General features: G+C 37.2%; 1 protein-coding gene across 1 annotated transcript; it reads right to left on the bottom strand.

The window, feature by feature from the left end:
- Positions 1-16,220: 16,220 nt before the first annotated feature.
- LOC130228792 (GTPase IMAP family member 7-like) lies at positions 16,221-18,306 on the bottom strand. Its single transcript, XM_056457236.1, has 3 exons — positions 18,220-18,306; positions 17,573-17,645; positions 16,221-17,434 (listed from the first exon to the last, which is right to left on the bottom strand). The coding sequence occupies exons 1-3, from the start codon at positions 18,283-18,285 to the stop codon at positions 16,593-16,595; spliced, it is 981 nt and encodes a 326-aa protein (XP_056313211.1). The 5' UTR covers positions 18,286-18,306; the 3' UTR covers positions 16,221-16,592.
- Between the last annotated feature and the right edge of the window lie 380 nt (positions 18,307-18,686).

The following is an 18,686-nucleotide window of genomic DNA, read 5'->3' on the forward strand; positions in this document are numbered from 1 at the left end:
TCCATATTTCAGCTGATTAAATCATTAAAAACACGTAAGTGACATTCTAAATTGATCTCTCTCTTTTGAATGTTGTAGTGCTGTATTTTTAATCTACCATAGTAATGCTAGTCTTTGCTTTAGTACTAGCAAGCTTTAGGCACTGTTTCCTTTGTTTACTGTAAGAGCTTGTGTGCCGAGCCGGAGGTTTTTTCGCGCCCCCGCCGCTGCAATTTCGGGTGTTTTTTAACTTGGAGGCGTGTCCAAACGCCAGGTAAAGACTATATATTTGAACACATTAGGTTTAGCTAGCAGGAGAAGCACTTTAGCATCAAGAGCAACACCGAGTAAGTACATTTAGACCTGTTTTCAGTTGCTGTGTTTGGTTCGAGAACACTTAGACTTGTTTCAGCTGGTTGTGTTTTGGTTGTTGGACATTTAAAATTGTTTTCAGCTATCTGTGTTTAGTACTAGCAAGCTTTAGCCACTGTTTCCTTTGTTTACTGTAAGAGCTTGTGTGCCGAGCCGGAGGTTTTTTCGCGCCCCCGCCGCTGCAATTTCGGGTGTTTTTACTCTCGAGGCGTGTCCAGCTGAGCTCAATCAGCAAAGCGCTCGGGTGTATATAAGCGACTAGTCTTACCGCGGCAGCGGTCGCGACAGCCTCGTGTGAAGCCCACCTCGTGTCAAGACCGACGAGGGTAAAGACCATTGACTCTACCTGCGCGACTAAGACCGACGGGAGTAAAGACCATCGACTCTACCTGCGCGACTAAGACCGATGAGAGTAAAGACCATCGACTCTACCTGCGCGACTCCACCGAGCAAAGACACCGACAGAGCACTTGAGTACTTTTTATTACTTTATTGTTTTACGTTCTCTCTGCACTCATTATTGTTTTTCTTTCACTTCATTATGTGTTTACTAATTCCTGTTGTTACTAACACTCGCAAAGCACGGGAGGTATGCTGCAGGCGCAACCCTCACAACCTTCGATCAATTCATGTATCCTCTATTTCACAACGCTCTCTCTCTGTGGGCCCCTGGAATTGTCATTCTGCTGTTAACAAAGCAGATTTTATTACCTCCATAGCCACTCATTCTGACTTTAGTCTCATGGCTCTAACTGAAACCTGGTTGAGACCGGAGGACACTGCTACACATGCAGCTCTTTCTACTAATTTCTCTCTTTCCCACACTCCTCGTCAGACAGGGAGAGGGGGTGGGACTGGACTACTGATTTCCAAAGAATGGAAATTCACTCAGAGACCGTCCCTGCCAAAAATCAGCTCTTTTGAATTCCATGCAATCACCATTATCCACCCCTTCCGCATAAATGTGGTTGTCATCTACCGCCCACCGGGTACATTAGGTCACTTCTTAGATGAACTGGATGTTTTTCTCTCATCTTTTTCTGATTATGACACTCCCTTGTTGGTGCTAGGTGACTTCAACATCCACATTGAAAGACCTCAAGCTGCTGACTTCCAGACTCTGCTTGCATCTTTCGACCTCAAAAGAGCACCTACTTCTGCTACTCACAAATCAGGTAATCAACTAGACCTTATTTACACTCGACATTGCCTCGCTGATCAAACACTAGTAACTCCACTACAAACATCGGATCATTTCCTTCTCTCTCTCAACATCCACATTACTCCTGAGCCGCCACACACTCCAACTCTAGTTGCCTTTCGCAGAAACCTACGCTCTCTCTCACCCAATAGACTATCCACCATTGTTTCTAACTTTCTTCCTCCATCTTGCAAACTCTCTGCACTTGATACGAACAGTGCCACTGATACACTCTGCTCCACGCTAACATCATGTCTAGACAGACTATGCCCTCTTACATCCAGACCAACCCGGGCCAGTCCTCCTGCACCCTGGCTCTCTGATGTTCTCCGTGAGCATCGCTCAAAACTTCGGGCTGCTGAGAGAAGTTGGCGAAAAACTAAAAATCCTGAACCGCTCATAACATACCAAACTCTTCTGTCTTCTTTCTCGACTGAGGTTACTTCTGCAAAGCAGACATACTTCCGTCAGAAAGTCAACAGTGCCACCAATCCTCGCTTACTTTTTAAAACATTTTCCTCCCTCCTCTATCCTCCTCCTTTACCAGCATCCTCCACACTCACTACTGATGACTTTGCTACATTCTTTTGCACCAAAGCTGCAAAAATCAGTGCTCAATTTGCTGCACCTACAACAAACACGCAAGATACACCACCAACACCACACACACTCACCTCTTTTTCCCAGCTCTCTGAGTCTGAGGTGTCCAATCTTGTGCTATCAAGCCATGCAACCACCTGTCCGCTTGATCCCATTCCCTCTCATCTCTTGCAAGCCATTTCTCCTGCAGTCATACCAACACTGACTCACATAATTAACACATCTCTTGACTCTGGTCCATTCCCTTCTTCATTTAAGCAGGCTAGGGTAACCCCACTGCTAAAGAAACCCAACCTGGATCAAATGCTACTTGAAAACTACCGACCGGTATCCCTGCTTCCATTCATGGCCAAGATTTTGGAGAAAGTAGTGTTCAATCAAGTCCTAGACTTTCTTACTCAAAACAACCTCATGGACAACAAGCAATCTGGCTTTAAGAAAGGCCACTCAACTGAAACTGCCCTGCTCTCGGTCGTGGAGGATTTCAGACTGGCTAAAGCAGACTCTAAATCATCTGTCCTCATCTTGCTGGATTTATCAGCTGCTTTTGACACTGTAAACCACCAGATCCTGCTATCTACGCTTGAGTCACTGGGCGTCGCAGGCACTGTTATTCAATGGTTCAGTTCTTACCTCTCGGACAGGTCATTCAGGGTGTCTTGGAGGGGAGAGGTGTCCAACCTACAGCATCTAAACACTGGGGTACCTCAGGGCTCTGTTCTTGGGCCACTTCTCTTCTCTATCTACACGGCATCTTTAGGAACAGTCATCCAGAAACATGGTTTTTCCTACCACTGCTATGCTGATGACACCCAGCTATACCTCTCTTTTCACCCTGATGATCCCTCGGTTCCAGCTCGCATTTCAGCCTGCCTGTCAGACAATTCACACTGGATGAAAGATCATCATCTCCAGGTTAACCTCACGAAAACGGAAATGCTTGAAGTTTCTGCCAACCCGACTCTTCACCATAACTTTTCAATCCAGATGGATGGAGCAACCATCACTGCATCCAAAATGGTAAAATGCCTTGGAGTAACGATTGATGACCAACTGAACTTCTCTGACCACATTTCTAGAACTGCTCGATCTTGCAGATTCGCACTCTACAACATCAGAAAGGTCTGACCCTTCCTATCTGAACATACAGCTCAACTCATTGTTCAAGCTCTTGTTCTCTCCAAACTGGATTATTGCAACTCTCTGCTAGCCGGGCTACCAGCTAGTTCTATCAAACCTCTTCAGCTGCTTCAGAACGCAGCAGCACGAGTGGTCTTTGATGAACCCAAAAGAGCACATGTCACTCCGCTACTCACCCGTTTGCACTGGCTGCCAGTTGCTGCCCGCATCAAATTCAAAGCTCTGATGTTTGCTTACAAAGTGACCTCTAGCTTTGCTCCTTCGTATCTGCTCTCACTTCTGCAGATATATGTGCCCTCCAGAAACTTGCATTCTGTGAATGAACGTCGCCTCGTTGTTCCATCCCAAAGAGGGAAGAAATCACTTTCCCGAACTCTCACATTCAATCTGCCCAGTTGGTGGAATGAACTCCCTAACTACATCAGAACAGCAGAGTCACTTGCTGTCTTCAAGAAACGACTAAAAACGCAACTGTTTAGTCTCCACTTTCCTTCCTAATCTGCAACTGCCTCTCTGGCTATACCACTAACTGTGCCCTCTCTCTCTCTCTCTCTCTCTCTCAAAAAAAAAAAAAAAAAAAAATTTTTTTTTTTTTTTTTTACTTATGCTTTGCTTCTTAGACTTTACACACCTGAAACTTGTCTATAGCACTTGTTCACTGCTGCTCTTATAGTTGTGTAAATTGCTTCCTTGTCCTCATTTGTAAGTCGCTTTGGATAAAAGCGTCTGCTAAATGACTAAATGTAAATGTAAATGTAATGTAAATGCTTTGTTTTGGCTTTTTCAGGTTAATTATTGTTATCTCCTAATTGCAACAGAGCAATGCTGAGAAATCTCTGTAGACTGATGGCATTTCATGTGTTTAGATCCAATGTATGCAGCAACTCATTGCAATTCTGTAAAATGTACTGTTTAATAGGCAATTGCTAATGAAACATCCACACTTTGCGTTTTACACAAATGATGTGTAGGAGATTTGTAAAGTATAGGGCTCTATTTTGACAATCCAGACGCAAAGTCCAAAGCGCAGGGCTCAAAAGCATTTAGACCTGCTCTCTGCTGGTCTATTGAACAGTGTATTTTAGTCCCTTAAAAATAGCCTTTTTTAGATCAGAACACCTACTGTATAGGCGCACATATGAGCGCAAAAGCATTTGCTATTTAAACAGTGTGCTGCAAAACATCAAAACGACTTTTTCACCGAGCTGAAACTAGCAAACAACAATTGCGTCGCATTGCTCCGGGTTTATGATAGGGCCCATAGAGTTTATGAGTTGTCCCTAGTGGTCTGGAAGATGTACTCTCGTTAGATCAATGCTGCTGTTATTTAAAAGAAAGAAGAAGATTCCTCTCACGTAAGTGATAATAGAGAGAGATAATCAGATGTGAAGTCGCCATATTAGATCTGCATTAAATCAATTCTTAAATTGGTTTAAGAAGTAAGTTATATTTTCAATAGGTTTAAAAGAATGGACTCATCCTAAAGGTATACAGTCATGTGAAAAAATTAGGACACCCTATGAAAGCCTGGGTATTTCATAAGGTTTTTTTTTAATATATCGTTGTTTTATCTCAATTTTAGCAATGCAGAAAGATTAAGGTAATACAACTAAACAATTAAAACTGGGGGAAAAAAACTTGTAGCCATCTACCAGTCTCTGACATTGGTCTAAGGAAAGTGTAGCCCACTCTTCAATGCAGAATTCTTTTAGCTGTGAGATGTTTGAGGGTCTCTTGCGTGTACAGCTCTTTCAAGTCACCCCACAGCATCTCAATGGGATTAAAATCTGGGCTTTGACTTGGCCATTCCAGGACTCTCCATTTCTTATAGTTTTCAGCCAGTAATTGGTTGATTTACTTGTATGTTTTGGATCATTGTCGTATTGCATGGTCCAGTTGCGTTTCAGCTTTAATTCTGGGACAGATGGTCTCACATGTTCCTCAAGCATCCTCTGATACACCGTAGAATTCATGGTGGATTACAATGGTAAGCTGACCAGGTCCTGCCGCTGCAAAGCAAACCCAATTCATGACACTTCCACTTACTTGCTTCACACTTGGTAAGAGGTTCTAATCCTGAAATGCTGTCTTTGGTTTACGCCAAACATGTCATCTGTTATGGTGTCCAAATAGTTCAAATTTAGACTCATCTTTCCAAAGAATGTTATTCTAGCAGTCCTGGTCTTTGTCAATATTGTCTCTGGCATACTTCAGTCTGGCCTTGGTGTTTTTCTTGGAAAACAAAGGTTTCCTCCTTGCACAGGTCCCATGCAAGTTAAACTTGTGCTGTATCAGAATCTGATTTTAGAGGCATGCACTTTCACATCAACAGTAGCCAGAGCCTGCTGTAGGCCCCATAAAGACATTTTAGGGTTTTTCTTTTTTTTTTTTTTGAGACCTCTTAGCATCTTGCGGTCTGCTCTCGGGGTAAACTTGCTGCATGTTGGCAGTTGTTCTGAAAGCCCTTCACTTGTATATTATTTTACAGACAGTGGAATAGCTCATTTTAAAAGTATTTTGAGATCTTTTTAAAATCCTTTACCAGACACTTAAGCCGCTACAATTTTTTTTTTCTGATGGCCTCAGACAGCTTTTTTGCTCTCACCATGGTGCTCTCTCTCACTTCAACAGTCAGGAGCACACCAAAATAAATTTCAGAGGTTTAGAAAAGCCTCATTCAAAATGCTGAGAAACAATTTACTAATACCATGCACCTGTTGTGGTACACCTGTCTGTGATCTGAGCCGATTTAAGTATGAATAAATGTGAGGTGTCCTAACTTTTTCCTCAGTTACTGTACAATATGCACTTTTGTAGAAATAATTCTTAAATTTAAATAAAAGGTTTTTTTTCCAGTTTTAGTTGTTTAGTTATATTACTTCAATCTTTCTGCAATGTTAAAATTCTGATTAAATAACTGTATAATAAAAATAATATAAAAAAAAAATTGCCAGGCTTTCATAGGGTGTCCTAATTTTTTCACATGACTGTACATTTTGTGTTGCTAATCAACAAAGCATACAATTGGCCAGTAAAACTCAAAGTGCTGATAATGAAGTTGGATTGATTCTGACAAATGTATTCATGCGCATGATCATATAATTGTAAAGCACAGACATTCAAAACTTGCCTCCTTTGTGTCAGTGAAGAAGTGATGTTCTAGCCGACGGGACACTGATGGTCCTCCTGACACGTTACTGTGTAAAGATTCATTTTTTTTCTAGGAAAGTTTCTTTCTCTCTGAAAGAAAAGCACTTATGATTACTCTTAGTTCTGGGGAACAGCAGCTTTAATAAATGTCACTGAGTTGTTAGTTATGAAAATATCATTAATTAAAAAGACTGAATGCGTCTTTACTTATTTATTCATTGATTCATTTTTATTTGGCTTTGTTTCTTTAATCATCAGGGGTCGCCACAGCGGAATGAACCAGCAACTTATCCAGCATATGTTTGACGCAGCGGATGCCTTTCCAGCTGCAACCCACTACTGGGACACATCCATACACATCCACACACACTATACTGCCAATTTAGCTTATTCAATTCATCTATAGGGCATGACTTTGGACTGTGGGGGAAACCAGAGCACCAAGAGGAAACCCACACCAACACGAGGAGAACATGCAAACTCCACACAGAAACGTCAACTGACCCAGCTGGGACTTGAACCAGCGACTTTCTTGCTTTGAGGCGATAATGCTAACCACAATGTCGCCCTGTACGTATTTTAAATATGATATAAAATATCATGATAAATATACATCTATATTTTCATGCATTATAATCTATATTTTCAGCCATTAGTAGTTTTTATAATTGCTTTGATCCAGTTTTCACAAGCTTGTGGTACATTTTCAAAACTAATACTAATAATCTCACAACATAATCGTTGAAAATGTCAGTACACAAAATATATTTTAATAAATTCACAAAATTCTTCTTAAGCGATGTAAAAAATCTGGTTTATTTAATGCTGTTTTGGGAGCATTTCTACAGTCCTTTTTTTACTATACATACCATATCATTGGTCAACTAATGAATGTGTGTGGTGAGAAGGGAAGATGTTTTTAAAGTCCAACTAATTTTTGGCTTCTACTAGAGTCATAATGTGTTCATGACCCTCCAATATTTACCATTATAATATATATATATATATATATATATATATATACAGGTATGTATTTGAATATATGATACCTCCAATATATAAAATGTAATATAAAGTGATTTGGGGTTGCTTTGCTGCAGCAGGACCTGGTCAGCTCACCATCGTAATCCACCATGAATTCTACGGTGTATCTGAGGGTGCTTGAGGAACATATGAGACCATCTGTCCGAAAATTAAAGCTGAAACGACCATGCAATACCCAAAACATACAAGTAAATCTTATAATATAAAGTGATTTTTATAATTGGAAGAATCTTTCTCCCTTGATTTGTTTAAAAACTATAAAAAAAAATTGGATTAGGATATTGTACATTTACAATAATTTTGGGGTCTTTGTCATTTTCAGGTTTGAAAGTATCTTTTTACTGTAGGGAATGCAAAAACTGATTACAATTGAGAGATAACCTTACAATTTCTAGGTGGCAGTGTTAAAGAAAGGCTTGATACTTCAGGATAGATTTCTGTATGAGGATATACAAGTTTAATTAGCATAACATCATCATTAGTAAACCTGGACTACCATGCTGGATTGAACTACTGAAATACTTTGGGAAAATGCTTTGAAATAAATGTATGTATATATATATATATATATATATATATATATATATATATATATATATATATATATATATATATATATATATATACTGTGAGTAAATTTACTTTTATTCATTCATTTTCTTTTTGACTTAGTCACTTTATTAATCTGGAGTCGCCAAAGTGGAATAAACCGCCAACTTATCCAGCATATGATTAACACAGCGGATGCCCTTCCAGCTGCAACCCATCACTGGGAAAGACACATAAACACTCATTCACACACATACACTATGGAAAATTTAGCCTTCCCAATTCACCTATAGCAGATGTCTTTGGACTTGTGGGGGAAACCGGAGGACCCGGAGGAAACCCACACGAACACAGGGAAAACATGCAAACTCCACACTAAATGCTAACTGACCCCAATAGTATCTGGATGCAGCCTTTATGATGCAAGCTGAGATTGCATCACAGAGAGATGCAATGTCAGATACAATGCACTCAATGGAGCTAGTGATGTCACTGTGATGGGTAGGGTTAGGGGTGGGGTTAGGTGAGCACATTAAAAAGCATTGGCTGCAACTCAGATTGTATCTGCACGGATCCAGCCGAGGCTCGTACCAGCGACCTTTTTGCTGTGAGGCGAGAGCACTACCCACTACACCACCTTGCTGCTCAGTAAATTTACATTTGTAATTATATTGAGTTATATGGGTTATAGTTTGTGTGTGTGGGCATGTGTGTGAGTGAGAGACCTTTGCACACTTATCTTTATACGTCTGAGAAAATCAAAATAAGCACCTCAGCTCTCAGAACTACATGGAGTAAACAAAAACATAGTTAAAATTTGCTGTTATGCTCCATAATTTTTTTTTTTTTTTTTTTGCACAGGCCCTTCCAAAGGGTTAATGGATGCCAACTGATGATCCACAGTACAAATTACAAAATTTACCTCTTCCTAACAGGGTAAACCACCAACAATCAAGAATGCATGATTAGATGGTGTCATAGTTCAAAAATCCATCAAAAAATGTCGTTAGAATGGAAGTCAATGGGGCAAGAACAGTATGAGGGAGAAAAAAAAATATGCTGCACAATAAACTAACAATGCATCAAGCCAATGTTGTTACGAACCTTTCACATATTCAAGACTGTGATAAGGTAAAAATATATATACAGACCACTATTAGCTTTTATATTTATAATATAAAAAATCATCTGTGTGTTTTCCCCCATATGAGTGACATCATGAACTTAGCAAAGAAAGAGTCAAAATCCTGTTTTTTTTAAAAGAACATTAGTAGTTTTGATCAAAACTAAGGTTTATTAACTGACTAATGACAAAAAATTGTCAAATGCATTTTTATAGTGGACGTTTTCATCCTAAACATAACGTAGTAGTAAAATTTGAGCAATGCACAAGGGTTAAATGTTCTTACAAATCCCTTAATAAGATAATGTGCAATTAACATGATTTAAATGAATAGGGAAAAGGTGAAAAAAAGCTATTCATTAAACTTAAAGTTGCTGTATGTAAGTTTTTGACTAGCATAAAAATACCCTAATAAGCTTGCAGATATTTAAGGAACATGCTAAGTGCACATTCTTGTTGATCTGAAAAACAATGATAAAGTTATATTTTTGGCTTTGAATATGTGCGTAACGTGCTGCAACGGCTGTCTTTATTTTGGTTCTTTTAACCCGCCTAATGCCAGCTTAGTCAATTATATTCCAGCACCCTGGGTTGCCTTGTTGGAAAACCGCATATTTCATTCAGTCAGAAAAGATCTCAAATGTGTTCATTATAGAATAGACTCTGAAATGAGACGCAGATTCAGAGTTACACATGAGGTGGTTATTAATTCGCAAATAATATAAATCTTATGAAAAATTGTAACATTGTGTCCTAACAACACGCTTTGTGAGATTTGCACCAGACAAAACACAACAGAAATGTAAATACAGCCTTCCAGAAGCACAGAATATGTACTCACTCATGAAATTGTAAGGTTTATAATCTAATTAATACATATTAAACCTCTTTTAACATTATTAAATGTACACACTGAATCACTGATATGTGTTGGCTTGCATTATTTTACAGTTCTAAAGTTCAATTGCAAATGGTTCATTTTATTTTCCAGATCTGCTGCTGCTTTCAGCAGTATGGCAATAAATGTCATGTAAAATGGCTTGCAAACATTATTCATTATTATTATCATCATTTAACACTGAATTAAGCACATGAGGTGTACAAAACAAAAACTAATTTTAATATGGAAATATTCTTTCTATTGCTGTCATTGCTTTTTTTTTTTTTTTTTTTTTTTTTGCTTTAGAACACAACTTAAATCAGCCTTAAATCAGCGTTTAGGCTCGATATTCAGGCACACTCCTGTTGGTGTAGTCAATCTGGCAACCTGCGTTTTGTTCCAGGAGTGCAATACCTAGTTCAACCACTGGGTGTCAAACTTACATGCTGCACTTTTAAATCTCCATAACCTGTACTGCATTAAAACACTATTGTATCTTACTAAACATGGATTGCATTGTCTACTTCTGTCTCCTGCCTGCATCTTGTGTGACACAACAACAAAAACAGCTAAATATGTTGGGCAGGTGTGTCTTAAAATAATTGCTTGCGTGTTTTGTTGTTTTAAATTGGGTGGTTGTGTGTCTTCATTCTTTTTATGGTAGCTTGCAAACACACTGAACAAGATTTTTACTTTTAATATTAGATTGTTCTTTTGGAAAAATACAAAGTTTTTCATTTTAAAAAAAGTGTATTTATATATATAAACTTTTTGGTTAACTGTTACACAAATTTTGAAAATGTACTACTTGCTTGTGGAAATTTTGGGAGAGTCAGCGTGTAAATTATTTAACTATACAACGATGGTTTATGTTTATGGTTGAATTCTCAGAAAATATTACCCACAAAATAGTTCTGGAAGGTATAATTAGATGTTAAACCAACAATTAAACTTAATTAAAGAGCAGCATGGTAGCATGGTTGCCTTACAGCAAAAAGGTTGCAGGTCGGAGTCTCGTCTGGACCATTAGGCCTTTCTGTGCAGATTTTTGGGTTTTCTATAAGTTCATTGCTTCCTCCCCACAGTCTAAGTGTCAGGATATCAGAGATAATAGTGTTGTCGATGTTGTTTCGCATTATATTGCATGTATACACTCACTGGCCACTTTATTAGGTACACCTTTCCAACTGCTCGTTAACACAAATGTCTAATCAGCCAATCACATGGCAGCAACTCAATACATTTAGGCATGTAGACATGGTCAAGATGTCAAGACATGGTCAAAACATTCTGCTGCAGTTCAAACCGAGCATCAGAATGGGAAAGAAAGGTGATTTAAATGACTTTAAGCATGGCTTGGTGCCAGACGAGCTGGTTGGAGTATTTCAGAAATGCTGAATGGTAAAGGTGTAATGGTATAGGGAATATTTTTTGGCACACTTTGGGCAGTTTACTGTACTCAAATGGCCTCCACTGTCACCAGATCTCAATCCAATAGAGCACCTTTGGGATGTGGTGGAATGGGAGATTTGCGTCATGGACGTGCAGTTGACAAAACTGCAGCAACTGTGTGATGCTATCATGTCAATATGGACCAAAATATCTGAGGAATATTTCCAGTACCTTGTTGAATTTATGTCACGAAAGATTGAGGCAGTTCTGAGGGCAAAAGTGGGTACAACCTGATACTAGTAAGGTGGATTGTTGTATAATAGGTTATAATGTTTAATAAGCAAAGATAAAGATGATCTAAAAGGAGAACGAATAAAAACATTATATAACTAACAAAATAGCAATATAAATACAAACTATTAAGAAACTAAATGAGCAACATCATCTACTTCTGTCTCCTGCCTGCATCTTGTGTGACACAACAACAAAAACAGCTAAATATGTTGGGCAGGTGTGTCTTAAAATAATTGCTTGCGTGTTTTGTTGTTTTAAATTGGGTGGTTGTGTGTCTTCATTCTTTTTATGGTAGCTTGCAAACACACTGAACAAGATTTTTACTTTTAATATTAGATTGTTCTTTTGGAAAAATACAAAGTTTTTCATTTTAAAAAAAGTGTATTTATATATATAAACTTTTTGGTTAACTGTTACACAAATTTTGAAAATGTACTACTTGCTTGTGGAAATTTGGGAGAGTCAGCGTGTAAATTATTTAACTATACAACGATGGTTTATGTTTATGGTTGAATTCTCAGAAAATATTACCCACAAAATAGTTCTGGAAGGTATAATTAGATGTTAAACCAACAATTAAACTTAATTAAAGAGCAGCATGGTAGCATGGTTGCCTTACAGCAAAAAGGTTGCAGGTCGGAGTCTCGTCTGGACCATTAGGCCTTTCTGTGCAGATTTTTGGGTTTTCTATAAGTTCATTGCTTCCTCCCCACAGTCTAAGTGTCAGGATATCAGAGATAATAGTGTTGTCGATGTTGTTTCGCATTATATTGCATGTATACACTCACTGGCCACTTTATTAGGTACACCTTTCCAACTGCTCGTTAACACAAATGTCTAATCAGCCAATCACATGGCAGCAACTCAATACATTTAGGCATGTAGACATGGTCAAGATGTCAAGACATGGTCAAAACATTCTGCTGCAGTTCAAACCGAGCATCAGAATGGGAAAGAAAGGTGATTTAAATGACTTTAAGCATGGCTTGGTGCCAGACGAGCTGGTTGGAGTATTTCAGAAATGCTGAATGGTAAAGGTGTAATGGTATAGGGAATATTTTTTGGCACACTTTGGGCAGTTTACTGTACTCAAATGGCCTCCACTGTCACCAGATCTCAATCCAATAGAGCACCTTTGGGATGTGGTGGAATGGGAGATTTGCGTCATGGACGTGCAGTTGACAAAACTGCAGCAACTGTGTGATGCTATCATGTCAATATGGACCAAAATATCTGAGGAATATTTCCAGTACCTTGTTGAATTTATGTCACGAAAGATTGAGGCAGTTCTGAGGGCAAAAGTGGGTACAACCTGATACTAGTAAGGTGGATTGTTGTATAATAGGTTATAATGTTTAATAAGCAAAGATAAAGATGATCTAAAAGGAGAACGAATAAAAACATTATATAACTAACAAAATAGCAATATAAATACAAACTATTAAGAAACTAAATGAGCAACATCATCAAAATCATGGAAACAAGAGACAAAAAAAGTGACAAACTTTACAGGTCTCCAAACAAGTAAACTATTTAAATAAAAAATTAAAAATCTAAATAAACTAAAAAAATAATAATTCCAGCCTCATGCTTATATAGAGAATGATTAGAGATGGACACAACACACTTGACCTAAAGATGCAAAGCTAAATGCAAATGATTGGGAATTTGATGCCCTAAAATAAGGCTTTTTAGAAAATTAGGCTGGTATTATAGCTCAGTCTCTTGGCTATATATTTTTAATAACACAGAAACGTCCCCCAAGGTTCCTGACAAATGATCGCTGGTTTTGAGATGTGGTTTGAGGCAAATAACTTTAAATGTTCTGCCTTAAGCTGATTTCCATGAGTGAAGGGTGCAAAATACTTTCAGTTTTACAGGACAAAACAGATGTGACTGTACTATTCAACACAATGGAATAGCCTGAAGAGGAATATGTTTTATGTAGTGTAGGAAGAAACATATTTGAAAGCAAGTTCATGCAGACACCAACCCAGACTCTACTGACATATTATGCAGTACTGGAACCAAACTATGTAATCAATGTAGAAATCACACTATTTGTGTATGATTTTACCCCACTTGTTTTAATGCAGTGTTTTTGTGAATGATTTGGGAGTTTGTCATTTACCACTTTCACAACTCCAACTCCAAGTTGATGTTAAAGTGATGTTAAAAATATGTTTTAGTTATTCTGTTTTCAACTTAAAATGGTAAAAAAAGTAAATAAGTAAAAAAAAAAAAAAAAACACTAGGTTCTACTACATTATGTCTTAAATTCTACAGTTTTAATCAAAAAATTTGGGCACCCCATAATGTGGCTGCATAATTATGTTCTCTTTATTTATAAGAGACCACAGTAAAGCCATTCGGTTTCTAGAGAAAGCTAGATAATGTCATGTTTTTCTGAGAGAAATACGCAGTTTAGCAGTATTAAGACGTGTGAAATTAAATTGAAACTGAAAATTAGGCTATGCATAAGTTTAGACACCTCTTTTGTGTGGATTTCAAAACCTATAGTCACTTAATGCTTGTTTGATTACAACACAGGTGTAATCATTAATGAAAAAGGATATTTAAGATAGCTGATTGCTGGTTGTGCTTCTCCTTATTGTAAACCAGAAAGTAGCAACATGGAAACCTCAAACTAACTTCCCGATGACCTAAAAACTAGGATAATTCATCAGCATGAATTAGGAGAAGGATGGAAAAAGCTATTACAAAGGTTTAAAGTGTCTATCTCCACAGTCAGAAATATAGTAAGAAAATGGAAGGCCACAGGAACTGTTCTTGTGAAGGAAAGATAAGCTAGGCCAAGAAAATATCTGAAAGGCAAAAGCGAAGGATGGTCAGAATGGTCAGAATGGTCACAGACAAACTACAGACCACCTCCAAAGAGCTCCAGGAACATTGTGATGCTAATAATGTCATCGTACATTGTTCCACAGCAAAGAACAGCTCAATGGAAGATAATGCAGAAAAAGGCTTTCTTCTATTCTGCCAACAAGAAGAGTCATTTTAGTTATGCAACAAGCCTGGACAAGCCTGAATCATTTTGGAAAAATATAAAGTGAACAGATGCCACAACCATAGAAAATTTTCATGATGGAAAAAGAACTCAAAGCATTTTAGAAGAAGAACATGCTCTCTATAGTAAAATATGGTGTTGGGTTTATCATGCTATGAGGATGTGTGGCAAGCACAGGTACTGGAAACCTTAATTAAAGGTCACATGGATTTCCACCCAGTATCAGCAGATTCTGAAGAACAATGCTCAGAAATCAGTCAAGAGGCTGAAGGTACGGCAGGGTTGGATGTTTCAGCAGGACAATGACCCTAATCACAGTTCCAGATCTACCAAGGAAGACATGATACAATATTCTAGAATAGCCATTCCAGTCCCCAGACTTGAACATCATTGCAAATCTATGGATTAATTTGAAAAGGGCTGTTCGTGCTTGAACCCATGAAACCTGACTGAACTAGAAACAATTTGTAAGGAAAAATGGCCCAAAAGACCTTCAGCAAGAATTCAGCGACTTCTCCTTGACTATAAGAAGTGTCTACAGGCTGTTATTTCGAGATGGGTCTGGATGCAATCCTGGTGCAGTGCAATTTGAGCTGCATCCAATGCTTTTTAATGGGTTCACCAAACCCCACACCTAACCCTACCCGTCACACTGACGTCACTCCATTGAGTGCAAAATGAAAGAACATCATTTATGAATCATCACCTGCCAAACTGGCTTGGGTGGTGATAAGCATTATCCACAACAGTCAACTTTCGCCTACACTGGGACAGTTGGCTGGTATTAATCTCAAGGAAAAAACAGCACCTGTGTTTGCCAGATCTTTACCATTAAAATATGGTAGAAAGTGCAACATAATTTTTTCAATTGTATAGTTATCTACTGTATTTAATTACACCAGTTTTTTAAAGTACTAACATCTACACATCATACCTTTGTTACATACACAAAACACAACCAAAAGCAGGTGGTGATGAGAATGGCATAGCTCATTACAAATTACTTTTCACAGGAGCAGAGAAACACAATACGTTCTCAGTGTCATTCAAACAAGGGCTAAACACTATCATGGTAACAGACATAGAAATAAATTAATACAATAAACCTTATTTATGAACATTATTGTAATATACAACTCAAATATACATCACTGACGAAAAGAAAAAACTATAGTAACCATAGTAATGTCAACAAAAAGACTTAAAAAGTGAAGTGTCATGGCAAGGAAATCTGGAAAAGTCAATTTATTGTTAACAGACTGTTACCCTAATATGTTATGGTTATTGATAATAATAACTGTTATGGATTGTTTACATTAAGGAAACAAACTGTTATGCATGCAGGTTACGCATTTTTACAGTGTTTTTTATTTACCCTTTTTAATTTTTTACAATGTAGTTATAGAGGTAGTGTGAACTAGTGTGCTATACAAACGATAATTGAAATGAGTGTCTGGGAAGCAAATGATTTTCCTTGTAAGTTATACTTTATTTTAATTTAATTTAAAAAAAGGAAAAACATACACAAGTAAGAGACACCTCCTGTTTACAAATCGGTTTGCAGGATTAACATTGCGGTTGAGTAAGGACATGAGAATTTTTGGAACCTAACATGTCAAAACGAATCCACAATTCCAGCGCAGAATAACAGTGTGCTGTGAGTCAAACAACATCAAACCTTGAACAAACAAAACTAGGCTTTATATGCTTATGAAGTGCCATTTTCAATGAACTTTCACAATCATAGTTCTAGTATTACCACTGCAGAAATGACATCTGTAAAACATATTTAATGTATTTGAATGAATCAATGTACTTTTTTGATGTATAACATTTCTGTTCATTTTGAAAACACATACTGGACAAAATTTTGAATCAATTGTATTGCACTCTGAAGGAAAGAATTGTTGCCTTCAGCTTGTCTTCTTGCCTGTTCCTCCTGTTGTTTTTGTAGCTGCCTTTTCCATTTCTCTAGTTGTTCACGCTCTAGATTTAGTTGCTCTAGAGCCTCCATCTCCTTCTTGTGCCTTTCTTCATTATCTTTCAGGATCCGTTGTTTCTCTTCTTCGATTGCTCTCTCTGCCGCCTGAAGCATGTCATTAGTGTAGTATGCACCGCCATTAAATTGCACCATTTCTTCAATTTTGTCTAGCAGTTGCATAACATGTGCTGGATCCTTTTTGTCATTGTCAATCCAAAAGCAGCGTCCTCCACATCTTCTGACAAATGCTTGTAGTTGTTCATTACTGCTCACATATGTCCCAAGGTCCTCCTGACTTTTAAGGTTACCTCCATGAGTGAACAGTGCTATGGTGTAATTTATTGCTTCTTTACCAAATAATCGTTCAATGTATTCTAATGATTTTGCATTTTCTTCCGTAAATCTTTCCAATTTAAGAACAACTAGAAAGGCATGTGGACCTGGAGCAGAATAAGACATACAGTATTTAATCTCTCTCTCTGTCTCTTCTTTACTCACACTCGTGTCAAAAACTCCAGGAGTGTCAATAATTGAAATTCTTCTTCCATTAACAACCCCAAATTTCTTTCCACATATGCGAGTAACAGATGAAGCCAAAAAGGCTGATTTAAAGACTTCTTGTCCCAGGATGGTGTTTCCTGTTGCACTTTTTCCAACTCCCGTCTTTCCAACCAGGACGATCCGGAGCTCACTTTTTTGTTCTGTTAGACAATATAAAGTAATCATATACGCATATTTTTTACTGAATGAATTCTATCCTTTTTTTGTTTAACATATTAGATAATATGCTATATTACATTAATTCCATTTTAAATATATAATATCTCTTGTTTTTTTACCTCTTTTAATATCTCTTGTTTCATGTTCATCCAGATCTCCACTGATTGAACTGTTAATTTCATGCTTTCTCATCTGAAAGTAAATGTTTAAATACTGGAATAAGGCTGTAATTTGATCAAGTTTGTAATTGTGGCACATTGTTTTTGTACAGGTACAATAACCAAATCACACTGGATGCCTAAAATATCAAATTACAAATGGATAATAATTATGGCTTGTAATTCATAAATAATGTTTCGATTTGAGAACAAATAAGAAAATGAATGAATGAATGAATGTTTCGATTTGTTTTATGCTTTAAAATAAATGATTTTCTATCTTTTTATCTTTTTAAAGAGGTTGGAAGAAGGTTAGTTGTTACAGACAGGGAAAATTCTGTAAAATAAGTTACTATCACAGTATGAAATATATAAAGCTTTATGAGTCAATTTTGAGTGACACTTTTTTAACACAATATTTAACACAAACATTGTCTACTGGCTATACAGGCCATTTTACACAACCCAAATGACACAACTTAACATTAATCATGTTTCAGTAAATACAGAAATACTGTAATTTATTGGTTGCTGCTCCTATAAGCCTCAGTTCAATTTAATCTAAAGCTACAGAGAAATATTCAGTGAGCAGTTGTATTGATAATTACCTGTAAACCAACTGCAATTGCATTGGAGAAAGACAGAAACCAGGACCTGGATTCAGTAAGCTTCATTTTAGATGTGGTTTGAGATTTAAATCTGTGAAAACAACATATACAGATCAAATAACTGCTTATAATAATAATAATAATAATAATAATAATAATAATAATAATAATAATAATAATAATAATAATAATAATAATAAATTTTTTCATGTTTGACAATTTATGCAAAAAAATTTATTGTAATTCTTACCTTTCAGGGCAGTTGTGATTGTCAGTGCCAGCTTTCACCGCTCTTGTTTATATACTGTACTGTGAAGAGGAGGAGCTTCAAATTTCTTGCTTATAATTTGCTGCTCTGTCACCTGATGTAATTCCAAACATAGTTTAAAGCTGAATCAGAGAAGCAGGTTGAAATAACAGTATTAATTTTTAAAGGTGCTGTATGTAAGTTTTTGACTTTTCTAGAG

Source organism: Danio aesculapii, chromosome 1 (assembly GCF_903798145.1).
Source record: "Danio aesculapii chromosome 1, fDanAes4.1, whole genome shotgun sequence".
Lineage (NCBI taxonomy): Eukaryota > Metazoa > Chordata > Actinopteri > Cypriniformes > Danionidae > Danio > Danio aesculapii.